At 44.5% G+C, this 14637-nt stretch overlaps 3 protein-coding genes across 7 annotated transcripts in view; 1 reads left to right on the forward strand and 2 right to left on the reverse strand.

The window, feature by feature from the left end:
- The window catches only part of DNAJC13 (DnaJ heat shock protein family (Hsp40) member C13), a 61937-nt gene extending 55014 nt beyond the window's left edge, over positions 1 to 6923 (forward strand). For 2 of the 3 annotated variants that reach the window (XM_079947144.1, XM_079947145.1), the window contains 8 exons: positions 264 to 433; positions 751 to 793; positions 1230 to 1403; positions 2074 to 2253; positions 3112 to 3252; positions 4295 to 4438; positions 4661 to 4760; positions 6096 to 6923. In XM_079947144.1, coding sequence (XP_079803270.1) covers positions 264 to 433; positions 751 to 793; positions 1230 to 1403; positions 2074 to 2253; positions 3112 to 3252; positions 4295 to 4438; positions 4661 to 4760; positions 6096 to 6193 — 1050 coding nt within the window. In that variant the 3' untranslated portion in view covers positions 6194 to 6923. Of the gene's footprint in view, positions 1 to 263; positions 434 to 750; positions 794 to 1229; positions 1404 to 2073; positions 2254 to 3111; positions 3253 to 4294; positions 4439 to 4660; positions 4761 to 5094; positions 5211 to 6095 lie in introns of all 3 variants that reach the window. The other variant, XR_013831977.1, reaches the window with a different exon arrangement.
- NPHP3 (nephrocystin 3) overlaps positions 1 to 14637 on the reverse strand; it is a 224095-nt gene that overhangs the window by 103813 nt on the left and 105645 nt on the right. The window lies entirely within an intron of this gene.
- ACAD11 (acyl-CoA dehydrogenase family member 11) overlaps positions 7428 to 14637 on the reverse strand; it is a 43883-nt gene continuing 36673 nt past the window's right edge. The window contains exons 15-21 of the mRNA XM_079947296.1: positions 14562 to 14628; positions 12678 to 12763; positions 11660 to 11731; positions 11069 to 11223; positions 10004 to 10120; positions 8603 to 8712; positions 7428 to 7693 (exon numbers count right to left, since the gene is read on the reverse strand). Of these exons, the coding sequence (XP_079803422.1) occupies positions 7579 to 7693; positions 8603 to 8712; positions 10004 to 10120; positions 11069 to 11223; positions 11660 to 11731; positions 12678 to 12763; positions 14562 to 14628 (722 nt within the window). The 3' untranslated portion in view covers positions 7428 to 7578. The remainder of the gene's footprint in view (positions 7694 to 8602; positions 8713 to 10003; positions 10121 to 11068; positions 11224 to 11659; positions 11732 to 12677; positions 12764 to 14561; positions 14629 to 14637) is intronic.

The following is a 14637-nucleotide window of genomic DNA, read 5'->3' on the forward strand; positions in this document are numbered from 1 at the left end:
CAAGTTCAGTTTAGGTCATTCGGAGGCAAGGGGTGTAACTCAAGGACTCTTCACAAGACAGGTCATTATCCAAACAATAGTCAACCATACAAAGACATTCCCCACACAGGTTTAAGAACTGCTCTCTGTTGATAAGTCAAATTCCTTTCAAAAGCATTTCCCCCGTGCTTTGCTAGATGTCAGTATTACAAGCTGCTCATTTGATTAACTGGAAACCTTTGTTAGCAGTGACAGAATCTGCAATCTGGTGTGTTCTTTTCTAGGTTAGAATTACCCTAATGAAGTTTCTACCTGGTGTCTTTATGGATGCCATGAGAGATAACCCCGAAGCTGCTGTTCACATTTTTGAAGGAACGCATGAAAATCCAGAGTTGATATGGAATGACAACTCCAGAGAGAAAGTGTCTACAACTGTCCGAGAAATGATGCTAGAGTATGTTACAGTTGTGGTGAATAATGGTTGTACTTTTGTAGTCAGTTTCGTGGTAAAACGTAGCAGAACCGTAAAGCCAACGATTAGATTCCGTTTGGAATCCTCTGGGGTTGTAGTACAGGGTCTATTCCTGGCGGCATAATGCAAAAAATATAACCAGATATTCTGTATTGATCAAAATTGCTAAAAGCGATTAGAGTGCAAATAAGCCAGTTTGATTTTAACCTCAGGCGAGGGAAGCGCTTAGAATTTAATTCATTTTTAGCCCTTGCTTGCAGAAGTATTTGTTAATGGGTTTTCTGACTTTTTTTTTAAAGGCACTTTAAACTACAGAGAGACAACCCTGATATTAACTGGAAGGTAAGCAAAATTTAAATGTTAAGGGGGATATTAAGACAAAGCATGGGTGTGATTTTCCTTTGTATCCTTTTGCATTTTCTGTTTTTTGCTACTGCTCAGTCTTATCTCACTGTACCATGACTGAAACTGTACGGCATGAAACTGTACGGTGGAGGGGGGTGGCTATGAAACTCTGGATGTTCCTGCACTAAAAATCCCATCCGTTCTGACCACATCATGCTACTTTTGTTCCTATGGGAGCAGCAGCCCAGCATCCACTGGGTAGCTGCAGCTTCAACAGCCCTGCTGTAGAGTATTCAGCATTGCTACGGACCCTTATAATCGTAGTTTGGCTCGCAGCTGTGTTGCTAGCTCCCGTCCCTTTCTAATAAACCAGATGTAACTTTCCTAATGCAGAAACTCAGTGACTCCCCCCCCTCCTTTCTCGTTGATCCAGCTGCCTGAGGACTTTGCTGTGGTGTATGGTGAAGCAGAGGGTGAACTTTCTGTAGGAGGGGTCTTCTTAAGAATCTTTATTGCCCAGCCGGCCTGGGTGCTGCGAAAACCTCGGGAATTTCTCATTGCACTGTTAGAAAAATTCACCGAACTCCTGGAGAAAAACAACCCCCATGTAAGTGGAGTTGATTGGTTGCGTGTTAGCTTTGTGCAACTGCATTTGCGAAAGCGAGCTCCGGTCCACTGAAAGTTGCTGCTGCTGCTATTGTTACTACTTCCTACCACTGTTTGTTTCATTTATGAATAGCTTGCCCTGAGCTGTTTACAATAAAGACCTTCTTACTCTGTAAACCTGCCTAGGCTTGTGCTGTGAAATAATTCGCACATAACAGCAGTAAACGCATGGTGGTTAAAGGCAGTAGGAGAGCAATTTGTTTAGTATGAAGAACAACGAATGAATGGCCACTAAATGAATGGATCCTAGCACAAGCCGTTGTGCAGCATGCAGTTGCATAAGTGATCAGGCAGCTGTTCGAAACAGCTTATGCACACACATTAGATCTGTGTGTGCAGTTTGGGTTTTCCCCATACAAGATTCTGACCGAAGAAACGGTAACTGCTCAGTATGTTGAAGAGGTTCTTATTCATATTCAGGTTATGGCTGTCATTCTCTGCTTCTTAACAAGATAAGCCTACGGTTCCCACAGAATAATCAAGATGTTCATACATGCAACTCCTCTGAGTGTCATTAAACGGTTGATTGTAAACTGGCCGCTCGTTGGCTGACTTCAATAGTGGAGCAGGAAATTTCATTGACTCGCTCTGTGCTTTGTGTTCCGAAACAGGGGGAAACTTTAGAAACTTTAACAACAGCGACGGTGTGCCTCTTTAGTGCTCAGCCTCAGCTGGCAGACCAAGTTCCCCCTCTTGGTCATCTTCCCAAGATTCTCCAGGCCCTGAATCACAAGAATAACGCCATTCCGAAAAGCGCAATGCGTGTCATACACATGCTGTCTGATAATGAGGTATGAGGATATGGGTTTATCGTGTTATTGTTTGCTAGAAGAACTTTCATCTCAGGTGCTTGTTGTATGTTTCTGATGTTTTAGACTGGATTTCAAATTTCTCTTTCCCCCTCCCCCCGAAACCAGTACCAGGGATGGTAAGTCTGCCTAGGCACTGTATAAAACAGGGTTCAATTTAAATCATATTACACCCCAGATTAGATTGTCTCCAGCTGGGATCATAGTATATAAAACTGTCAACTCAGTCAGTTGAAGAGATCAGGTCCATGCACGCTTCAACCTATTTAGGCAAACTGTTGCTTCCAGTCTCTCAGTATGTAGCAACCCCAACACTATCCTGATGTGGTGTCCTAAAATATGTTGGTTGCCTAGTTGTTTGAACTCTCGTATCAATCAATAGTTTCAATTAATCCAGGGTATGGAAAATTAGCAGCAATTAGCTTTAAGGAATGTTGCCTACTACTTCTGCAGCCCAGGTTGGAAAATGGGTGTTAACTCAAGTTGGTATGCTAGACCAGGGGTCAGCAACTTTTTTTAGCCATGGGCCGGTCCTCTGTCCCTCAGACCTTGTGGGGGGCCGGACTGTATTGGGGGGGGGGAGAGAGAAATGAATGAATTCCTATGCCCCACAAATAACCCAGAGATGTATTTTAAATAAAAGGACACATTCTGCTCATGTAAAAACACGCGGATTCCCAGACCGCCCACAGGCCGGATTTTGAAGGCGATTGGGCCGCATCCGGCCCCCGGGCCTTAGGTTGCCTACCCCTGTGCTAGACATTTCTCGGGGTCTTGTAACCTCATCTTTTAAATGCGAATCTTCAACAGCCTGAATAAAACTGCTTTTTCCCTCCACAGCTTTGTGTTCGCTCAATGGCAGCGCTAGAGACCATTGGACCCGTGATGAATGGAATGAAGAAACGGCCAGATACGATTGGAGTAGCCTGCGAGGCACTCAATCGAATGTTTCAAAAGGAACAAAATGATCTCGTAGTCCAAGTAAGCAAGCCGGAACCGTGCCCTTTAAAGGCATTTGTATAGCAATCTAAATATGTGTCCATTCAATTTGTTACACTAGCTTCATGGTGTGTGGAGTGGTGTGGAATTTCCCTGTGGCAGCTTGTGTGTAGGTTGCTTAGGGCAACAAGAAAAAGTGAGGCTCGCTTTGCAAAGCTGCGGGTGGAATGTCCTTGCATTATCATGCATCCTTGCTCATGTGCTTACACATGTATCTGTATTTTCTAAGAGTGACCACACCACAGGAATGTTGCCATGCATGCTGATATCCGTAATACACCACAAATATCTCCCTGAGTTACTAGCCGAGTTCTGTGTGCAACACTAAATGCAGAGTTCCTAACATTTGCTGTTTGGAGTACCTTACCTGTAGGAGCAGTGTGTATTGAATGGCCAAACAGAGGCACATGCTTGTGCAGAAAAGGAATCTGGTATAGAAAAAGGCATTTGTGTACAGCAATAATCCTGCATCTCAGGGAAAGCCTAATTCCAATGGTACATGCCATTCATTACTTCCTCAGTTATTGATGAAGATTTTGGTAATACAGTCGTACCTTGGAAGTCGAACAGAATCCATTCCAGAGGTCCGTTCAACTTCCAAAACATTTGAAAACCAAATCACGGCTTCTGATTGGCTGCAGAAAACTCCTGCAGCCAATCAGAAGCCGTGGAAGCCTCGTCGGACGTTCGGCTTCCAAAAGAACGTTCGCAAACCAGAACAATCAGTCCTGGGTTTGCAGCATTCGGGAGCCAAGGTACGAGCTGGAGTTATCTTTACCATGAAATCATGTGGAATTACTGCTGGAACGTTGGGGAAGGTGGTGAATTCATCCTTTAGTATTTTTGCAGTGGTTTTGTGAGGCCATATTTGAGATGACCTGAGTTGTTGGTTAGGCAGGAGATCAAAGAATTTTAGGAGGCAGGCTCAGTCCATCAGTTCTTTCTCACCTGCCTGACGGATAGGAGCACTTGCTTTGGAATGCCCTTGGACTATCATTAAGTACCCTGTAACCTTGTTTTGCAGGCTTTGAAAGTAGAGTTGGTTCCATATCTCCTGCGATTGCTTGAAGGCATCGGTCTTGAGAATCTGGAAAGCCCCTCGGCCACGAAAGCTCAGATCGTTAAAGCTTTGAAATCTATGTCTCGCAGTCTACAGTATGGAGAGCAGGTAAAGCACCCTGAATTCCTTTCAGTTGAGGTATCTGCATTTTGTAATTTTGACCACCACCACCACCACCACCACCCCCCCAAAAAAATGCTGCATATTTTTTGTGCAATTACAAAAGCTGCTGCTAATGGCAGGGTCAACTTCATGACAGCAGCCAGTTATAGATAAAGAACAGCGGGGGAAATGAAATGAAACGTTTCCTGGGCTTTGTTGTTCTTGCAGGTGAATGAAATACTGTCTCGTTCCTCTGTGTGGAGTGCCTTCAAAGATCAGAAACATGACTTGTTCATTTCTGAGACACAAACAGCAGGATACCTCACTGGTCAGTAAACATTCTAATTTAGGCTTTTCCTGTTGTGTTTCCCTTCTTCTGTGTATCATGTGGCTTGTTTATTCTGGGAATAACACCTTAATTCAGTCCCCTTAATTTGATCATAGAATGGTAAGGTTGGAAAAGGGGCCACAGGGATCAATGGATGCTCCAATTGGACTTCAGCTTTAATTCTGGACATATTCAGAGTAGACATTTGAAGGGGGCAAATGATTAATGTGTCCGTTACAAACCTCCTGGGGACACTACGGAGTGATGCTTCACTTTTGCTTCCAAGTGCTTTGCTGTCTGTTCTTCCCTTGCGTCTGGTTTCTTTCTCCCCCAGGTATCTCCTCTCCTTCCCTTCTATCTGGTAGCAGTCCTCTTCATCTCAGAAGTGGGCTTTAGATCTACTTTGGCAGGCAGCTTGCTAAAGCTCTCTCTAGCACTCTCTAAAAGCAGGTAGATACCACTTTGCTCAGTGCATGCTGCATCTACGCAGTTCCTAGAACGAAATGCTTCCTTAGGTGCATGGCAATACAGTTGTAGCGGACATGTGACTGTCGTAGAACATTGCGCAATGCCACGTTTTGGAACTCGTGACATCAGGGTTCCAAATGGTAGGTGCCTGAGGGTACGTATCAGTGGTTCTCAAACTCTTCCCCCCACACGGACCACTTGAAAATTTGCAAGGAGTCTCAACGGGCCATTTAGTATTTTCTTCTATGGCTCAAAAGAACAATCCACATTTGCCTAGTCTTGCCTTTCTAATATGATGGATATTAGAACTATGAAAGCAAGCAACATTTTTTGCTTCCACACTAGCATGGTTGGAACAAGGGCCATGTTGCAAGAACAAGAGGTACCTCTAATCGACAAAGCTAGTAGGCTTATTATGAAAACAACTGACCCACTGTCTCATTGGCCAGTTTAATCATCCTGCCCTGGTCCAAACAGCCTAAAAAACAAATCAAGTTTAGGGTGAAGTTCAGTTAGTCTTGTCTGTTTTGCAACCTTTCTGCGGACGGACCATAGTTTGAAAACCTCTGGTACATGTATATGTGTGTGTGTGTGTATATGTACGTATATGTGTGTTTTTGTGGGTATATTATTGCAGTTGGGTTAAAACATAAATCCTAGATAACATAGTGACTGGTGATATGGAAATCTGATCTCCAGTAACGTGTATCAGTCTAGAGAAATGTAAGCTGGACACAAATGTCATGGGTAAGACAGATCACGCTGGTTTGTCTGAGCAGAACTAACAGCTTTGAAAACACTCAAGTTTATGATGCAGCGTTTTAAAGAAAACTGTTTGTTCCTTCCCATCTTTTCCCCCTGGTACAGGTCCTGGAGTTGCTGGCTATCTTACTGCAGGGAGGTCTTCGTCAGTTCTTCCCAGTGTCCCCCCTCCAGTAGACCACGAAGCAGGAGACCACAGCTAAAGGACATGAAATGCAAGAGACTCCGAAACAGACTGGCGGGGGTGAGGAAGGCCCTATTCCTTGGCCTGTCCACCGAAACAGATTTCTGCCTGCCTTTCCAGTTTCATGACAGTGTTATTCCTTTTTCTATGAATATATTTTTTTTAGGGGGGAAAGACAAGGTTCCATGATTCTATCACACTGTAACATAAGAAGAAAGTACTTTGGGGATCAGCCTAAAGGGGTACGCAAGAAGTTTTTGTTTCTTGCTGTACGTAAGCACATTTTTTTGTTCCTTTATATTTTTGTTTACAAGACTGTGAATCGAAACACTTTCCTAGTTTTTTGTATTTTATGAGCTAAGCATGACTGAAGTTGAACTGCAGTCTCGAAGAAATTGGGCTAAAATCACTTGATCCTCCTACTCCTCTCTCCAAGTTGGACAAGATAATCCTCCCAAAACTTGACAGACTTGGTGTTTGCCTCTCTCCTCAATCATTAACATTTCCTTCACCAGACCTAACAAGATATTTGTATGTATAACTGGCTTTACCAAATTGAAAAATTAAAATGCAGCAAAAAAAAACCTATTTAAAAATGACGTTAACATGTTATATATGAAAAGCATAGTGTAATTGTGATATGTTCTATACATTATCCAGTATATAAAACTTTCTATATTGAATGTACATTATACAGATCATTCGTATGTACATAAAATTTTAAAAAATAAAGGGAACTGAACTGTTAATGTGACAGACTTGTACTTCTGCTGTTCTATTCCTTTGTAAAGCTGGAAAGAAAATGAGGGTTCTGGGATGAGGTACCTGAAATTTATTTTGAGGGCAAGAGAACCAAACCTGCATCTTAGATGGCCCACAAGATGTTACTTGACTACGATTCCCATCATCCCTGACCACTGGTCCTGCTAGCTAGGGATGATGGGAGTTGTAGTCCAACAGCAACTGGGGACTCCAGTTTGAGAAACACTGCTGGGAATGCATCTCTTGGGGCTGAATAAAACAACAGAAGGAGCTTTAGGCAAAACCCAATGTGCAATTGAGTAGGAATATTACATTTTATGCAACCCACCAACTGCAGGGAAATATATCAAAATTCTGATGGCAGGCCTATTCTAGACCTTCCCCCCTTGGGTTTAGATGGCCCAACATGTAAGCTTCTGAGTGAAGCCATTTTGTCTGCAAGAACACTATTCATCAAGTGAAAGATCAGTAAAGGAATGTTGCTAGTAGAATTAGTAAGAGTGAGTTTACTTAAGAAATATCCATAATTGAGAACAGTGTCAAATCTACAGTCCCCTGCCCCATAAGATTTCAGCCTAACTAAAAGAAAGAAAATGGTTTAAAGTGATTGTGGTACCATCACGACTTTAAGCAAGCAAAATATTACAGATGTGCACTCAGGTGTTTGGCTTGGTCCTGCAGCTCTTGTCTTGCAATTACTGAGAGGTGAACTTCATCGGGCCCGTCTGCTATGCGTAACGTCCGGATGTAGGCAAACCTGCAGGAGGAAGAGAGCAGTTGCAGATGGTCTGGCCATTTCAACACCACAACAGGAAGGCTTGCTGATTTATACTTTAGGTCTCTACCTCTAATTATATAGAATTGTAGAGTTAGAAGGGAATTGTGAGGCTCAAACCCATTAACCCTGAGATCAAAAGTCTCATGCTCTGTCACTCCCAGCCTTATCTTAACATACCAAGGACGGCTTTCGATGATACAGACTTCATACTCTAGCCCAAGCTGGTGCCTGCCAGATGTTGAAAGACTACAACTCCCCTCACCACTGACTATGCTGGTCAAAACTGATGGGAGTTGTAGTCAGGAACATCTGGAGGCAAACAAGTTGGAGACCGCTGTAAGTCTCATGAGCATCTTGGCTCTTTCAGCGCAGTCAGTGGGGCTTTTAAAATGTGCAACTTCATTTGAATTTGAATTTTTTATTACTCTCAGAGCGACTTTTGAATAAGAGAGCACTAGATACATTCTTTAAATAAAAATAAGCTCAGCTACTATACCTTTAAAAAAAATCCTAATTTTTTTAGATTAGAATGTGAGCAAAGGAATTTTTTTAATTCAGTCCCAACAGCTTAGATTAAGCATGGTTTGTTGGATCACCTCTTCCACCTTACCCCATGTGCTTCCAAGTAACTGAGACCCAAAGCAAGAGCAAGCTTTGGAGAAACAAGGCTTGTTATCTCATCTGCGAGACAACTTGTGGTTTGTTGAACAAACCATGGTTAAACTAAACTATGGCTCAGCTTTATGTGCAAACATAGGAGCTTGACACGGCGCCTGTGTGTTGGCAGCTAAAGCAGGAGCTTTGAGCCTCTGCTGTGCCACCACACACAGCTCGTGGAATGTGTTTGGCTTACAATATTAGCCTCTCCTAAGAATAAGTTTCACTTACATTTCAGCCAGTGGAAAGTCTTGGGAGACTCCAGCCCCTCCACAAACTTGAATGGCGCAGTCAATCACTTTAAGGACTGCTCGGGGGGCCACCACTTTGATCATCGCAACCTGTAAAGATGAGGAAATGCTTTTTTAAAAAAAGATTTGCTCATGAACAAACAAGCAAAACCCTATGATGACAGGCAGGCTTGCAATTCGGAAAAGATGCGAAGCACCCCCGTGCCACTGGACACATTTGTGAGCGTTTGTGTTTGCTGTTTTGCAACTTGCCTAAAAGCCAGGACAACTCTGGGTGCGTGACCACATAGACAAAGGCAGCATGCTTGCTGGTGTAGTGGGAGGTTGTAATTTCTAGAGTGCTTACTAAAAGTTGCTTCTGAGAAAATCCAGATCAGGCACGAGCCTACAGAGCCAATCTAATCCAGACAGCTTAAGCAAGAACACTGATTGTTGAGAATTTGGTGATCTTCCAGTTGAACTTGTCAATAGCCACAGTTGAATAAGAATAGCCACAGTGATCTTTGTAGCACATGGCTAGAGGGTCAAACTCAGATCAGGAGACCCAAGCTGAAATATCTACTCGGCCATGAAGCCCATTGGGTGCTCCCTGGAGATAAGGGCACAAAGGTAATGAAACAGCATTGAATTGAAACAAAAAATGCAGTTCCTGATCAAATTCTGTTTGCTTTCTTGAAAGCTGGAAGACTGTGGTGATTGCTATAAGTCTTATTGGAATGGTCTGTCATGTGTAGGAACAAGTCATACCATTGGTCCTCCTGCACTGACTGACAGGGGCTTTCCAGGCAGGGTGACCTTCTGCATCCAAAATAGATGCTCTGCCCCTGAGCCAAGGCTGCTTGCACTAAATCCACGACACGTTCACCAAGAAAAGTTACAAGGTTGCTGTATTTGCCAAAATAGAGTCGTACCTCGGAAGCCAAACGGAATCCGTTCCGGAAATCCATTCAACTTCCAAAACGTTTGGAAACCAAGGCGTGGCTTCCGATTGGCTGCAGGAAGCCAATCAGACATTCAGGTTCCAAAGAATGTTCGCAAACCAGAACACTCACTTCCGGGTTTGCGGCGTTCGGGAGCCAAAACATTTGACTCGCAAGGCGTTCAGGATTCAAGGTATGGCTGTACACACAGGTGGGATTGTCCAGGTATGAAATAATTGATTTTTTTTGCTATTGGCAGAGATGGTGAAATTCTATTTCCTATGTCAGGAAAGCCAAGATAGTGCTCTCCCACGAGCCCCAAGCCAGCATAGTCAGAGGTCAAAGATGATGGGAGCTGTAGTCCACAACCTCTGGAGGACCCCACCCCAGTTACCCTTGACTTAAGACACATCTGCTAACAAGATGCTATTTTCTCCAGCTTGCAGCACTTGCCCTGTTACCTCTTTTCTGGCTGCTTTGTTGCCCGTGGCATCTATTTTGCTGGCTGCTTTCAATGTCAGCAGTCTTGCCTGTTCGATAGCAATGCGGCATTCAGCAATCCAGTGAGCGACAACTTCCTGCAGTCGTAAGGATAACCAAAGAAAAGTGAAAATTAGCACCCCGCTTAAGTAACGCAACCAATCTCACTGCACCTTCTATTAGCAGTCTTACTTGAACGTGGATACTTAATGCAGATCTGCAGTTTTGGACAGTATCAGAATGCATACCTCCAGTTGAAAGATGATTTGAAGAAGAAGAAGAAGAGTTTGGATTTGATATCCCGCTTTATCACTACCCGAAGGAGTCTCAAAGCGACTAACAATCTCCTTTCCCTTCCTCCCCCACAACAAACACTCTGTGAGGTGAGTGGGGCTGAGAGACTTCAGAGAAGTGTGACTGGCCCAAGGTCACCCAGCAGCTGCATGTGGAGGAGCAGAGACGCGAACCCGGTTCTACCGCTCTTAACCACTACATCACACTGGGTCACTGATTTGAAGAATCATGCTTGTGAACCTCAGTACACCGATGCATGCTAAAACTAGCAATTTTTGCTAATGGTGATAGAAACTATAAGAGCTAAACGACTTTGAAAGACTTTACAAGCAACTCCCATTTTGTGTGCCTTCAATGCATGTGCAATCGCAACTGGAACTCCATGTTCAGCACCGGAAGAGGGCAAGGCAGGGGCAGAACGGGGTGTTATGCATGCTCTGCTGACATGCACCATGACCCCTGTGTAAATGAGAGGAAGCCTGTATTCTCAATTATATTTTATTCTTTCCCAATCACTGCTGCCCAGTGGTTCCTTTCATGAGATATTTTGAACAGCACGAGAACACAGGGACCCGCCTTGCGCAACATCAGACCATTGGTCCATCTAGTTCAAAATTGTCTCTTATCTAGCACATAAACATTCTGCTTCCTAGCGTGCTACTGAAGCCTTAGCTACACCTCCTGCCACTGGATCTGACACACCTTTGAGCTAAGAAAAGAGTTACACCTACAGAAGCAGAGACTCAACTCACATGATGGTAGAGCTTCTTCCCAAATGCCACCCTCCGGGCTGAGCGCTTGCACAGGATCTGCAGAGCAGTTTCAGCTGCCCCTATGGACCGCATGCAATGATGTATGCGGCCTGGCCCAAGTCTTCCTTGCGCGATTTCAAATCCTCTTCCTTCTCCTGGGTTCAGAGAGACAGAAAGGTTCTTTGCCTTTCTGGGAATGAGATTGCATCTGCACCACTAATGTGGTGTTGTTCCATAGCTAGCACATAACAGTGGAGAGATTGCTGAAGTTTCAGTGGGGATACATGGGAACATGAAAAAAAATGACCATAGACAAGGTCAGTTTGTCCAGATGTTTTGAATGAGAACTCTCACCAACCCCAGGCTAGCTGGGGCTGATCAGAGTTGGAGCCCAAAACATACACAGGGCACCAGGTGGGAAGAGGTTGCAGCAGAGTTTTGCAGAGCTCTGTAATAATAAATAATAATACTTTTTATTATTTATACCCCACCCATCTGGCTGGGTTTTCCCCACCAACTCTGGGCGGCTTATAGCAATAGAAAACATCAAACATAAAAAAACTTCTCTAGCAAAGAAATGTTGAGACTCACCAAGGATTAAATTAGAGGCAGGTACCCGGACGTTGTTAAAATGCACCTCAAAATGTCCGCCATGGAAATAATCTATAAAGTTGTGAAAAGAACAAAGGCAAGTGTCAACTGAGGGAAATCGCTAGCGTCAGTATGTAAAGGTAAAGGTAAAGGGACCCCTGACCATTAGGTCCAGTCGTGGCCGACTCTGGGGTTGTGCGCTCATCTCGCTTTATTGGCCGACGGAGCCAGCATACAGCTTATGGGTCATGTGGCCAACATGACCAAGCTGCTTCTGGTGAACAAGAGCAGTGCACGGAAATGCCGTTTACCTTCCCACCAGAGTGGTACCTATTTATCTACTTGCACTTTGATGTGTTTTCAAACTGCTAGGTGGGCAGGAGCAGGGACCGAACAACAGGAGCTCACCCCGTTGCGGGGATTCGAACCGCCAACCAGTAGGTACAGTATGTACATATTTTAAAACTGCAGGATCTGTGCCAGTCCTTTCTATATCCGGTACGCACAGTATAGCAGCCCAACAGCAACAGCTCCATGAGCTACAGGGAGCCCTGGCCTATGGGATAGCTCAGTCAGTAGAGCTTAATTAAAGGTCGTGGGTTCGAGTCCCACACTGTGCAAAATAGCCCTGCATTGCAGGGGATTGATGACCCTTGTGGTCCCTTCAAACTCTACAATTCTGTGAGTCTTAAGTGTCTCCAATCCAGCGACAGAGCATCAGGGCGAGAGAGTAAGGGATACCCATTTATTTAGTGTAAATTAAAGCAGGCATAGGCAAACTCGGCCCCTCCAGATGTTTTTGGCCTACAACTCCCATGGTCCCTAGCTAGCAGGACCAGTAGTCAGGGATGATGGGATTGTAGTCTCAAAACATCTGGAGGGCCAAGTTTGCCTATGCCTGAATTAAAGCAACAGCTCAGACCAGTTAGGGCACCGAGAGCTAGGAGCCAAATCCAAGCACTTAGAAGGTGCTTGATGATGACAATGATGATCGTAAGTACCTGGCAAATCAACTTACCCCAGTATCCAAAGACTGAAAGAGGCCTTATAAGTTTGACACCTGGTGTATCCATTGGCACAATGATCATACTGTGCTGTTTATATCTATATAAAAAAAGTGGTGCTGGAAATTAACTGTGAGTTTAAAAAACAGATATGAGAGAGAGAGAGAGAGAGAGAGAGAGAGAGAGAGAGAGAGAGCGCAGTACCTGATTTATGTATAAGCTAAACAAGCTAAAGCTTAGGGCCCCACTCTCTTGGGGGCCCCAAAAATTTTAAAGGGAAAAAAAACTGGATGTACTTTGATAAAATACATATTTTGTTATGTGCAAATGGCTTTAGATACCTATTAGGTCCATAAATTACCATATAGCATATATTCAACACAAAATACAGTGACAATTTGTTGTTGACAAAGGACAGCTGGACATATAAAGGGTTCCATTAACCTTCAGTAGTTTAGGGCCTCATCAAACCTAAATCCGGCCCTGAGAGAGAGGCACTGAAACTAGAAATCTGGCAACTAAACTTTTATTACCTCTGCCTCTTGAGCAGCAGCTGAGTATGAATGGACACAGAAACTGCTGAGTATTAATGGAAACAGAAACCTGCCATTGGTCCAGTATTGTCTACAACAGGAATAGGGAAGCTCAGACCTGGAGGTTCAATCTGGCCCTTCAGACCTTTCAATCTGGCCCTTGGAACTTTCCTGAGGTCCTGCCACTCACCGACCCCGCTTTGCACTATTTTTGCCTACCTGGAATGTGTCCTTGAACTCTGGCAAGGATAGAGGGGCATGGGAATGTGCTGCCTGCTACACAAAGGTAACACACATTTGTTGCTCTGCCTGCTCTCGCCTCTATCGCTGTGTGGCCCCTTTCTGAGGGTGGCCCAGAAGGATATATGTCCCTCAGACTTAAAAAGGTTCCCCCTCTCTGGTCTGTAAAGGGACCCCTGTCCATTAGGTCCAGTCACGGACGACTCTGGGGTTGCAGAGCTCATCTTGCTTCATTGGCCGAGGGAGCCGGGAGTACAGCTGGACTAAACCACTTCTGGCGAACCAGAGCAGCGCATGGAAACACCGTTTACCTTCCTGCTGGAGTGGTACCTATTTATCTATTTGCACTTTGATGTGTTTTCAAACTGCTAGGTTGGCAGGAGCAGGTACTGAGCAACGGGAGCTTACCCCGTGGCAGGGATTCAAACCGCTGACCTTCTGATTGGCAAGCCCTAGGCTCTGTGATTTAACCCACAGCGCCTGATGGGCAAAAGCTCCATAGGATTTCCAGCAGTTTATGGAGATGTCAAGGATCGAACCTCTTGGCTTGCAAAGTATGCAAAGCATACCTAACCTATGCGCCTTCTATGGCAGGGATGGGAAGGCAGTGAGGTGTCTTGTTCAGTGCCATAGCTACTGACTGGTCCAGGTTCAGCCAGTGTGAGCACGGATGCCGGGGGTCAAGGCTCGTGCAAGGTATTGTGCAATTGCATGCATGCACTTGTGTAAGACTGACTCAGGCACCTTCTGCGCCAGCATGCCAGCCAGGAAGGGCACAAGGTGGTCTTCCTCCTTGGGTCACTTTGCAGTGGTGACAGCCTCTTCTTGCATGCCATAGCCCTTCTGGAGCTTCCTCTGTTCATAAGAACATCTGTTTTGCATTTGGAGATATTGCTTTTGTATAAAAATAGAATATAAGGAAGTAGCAATACAAATACAATTCAAACTCGATATGGATATTTAATGTGATGGATGTGCTGTCTCTCATCTTCAACCACAAATCCACAGACAGGTTGCAGCGCAGCTCTCAGACCACAGTCTGGGAACTTCTAGCAGAGACAATACCAAGTCAGATGGACCAGTTTTCAGACTTGGCTGGACATTTTACCATGGTTTTCTTCTTACCTGGATGCAGATGTGTTTTTATCTCTGGCCATCACAATAGCAAACTTGCAGTCTGGATTTCCAGCTCCTAAAAAAT

Source organism: Podarcis cretensis (genome assembly GCF_951804945.1).
Source record: "Podarcis cretensis genome assembly, chromosome: 12".
In the NCBI taxonomy this organism is placed as follows: Eukaryota; Metazoa; Chordata; class Lepidosauria; order Squamata; family Lacertidae; genus Podarcis; species Podarcis cretensis.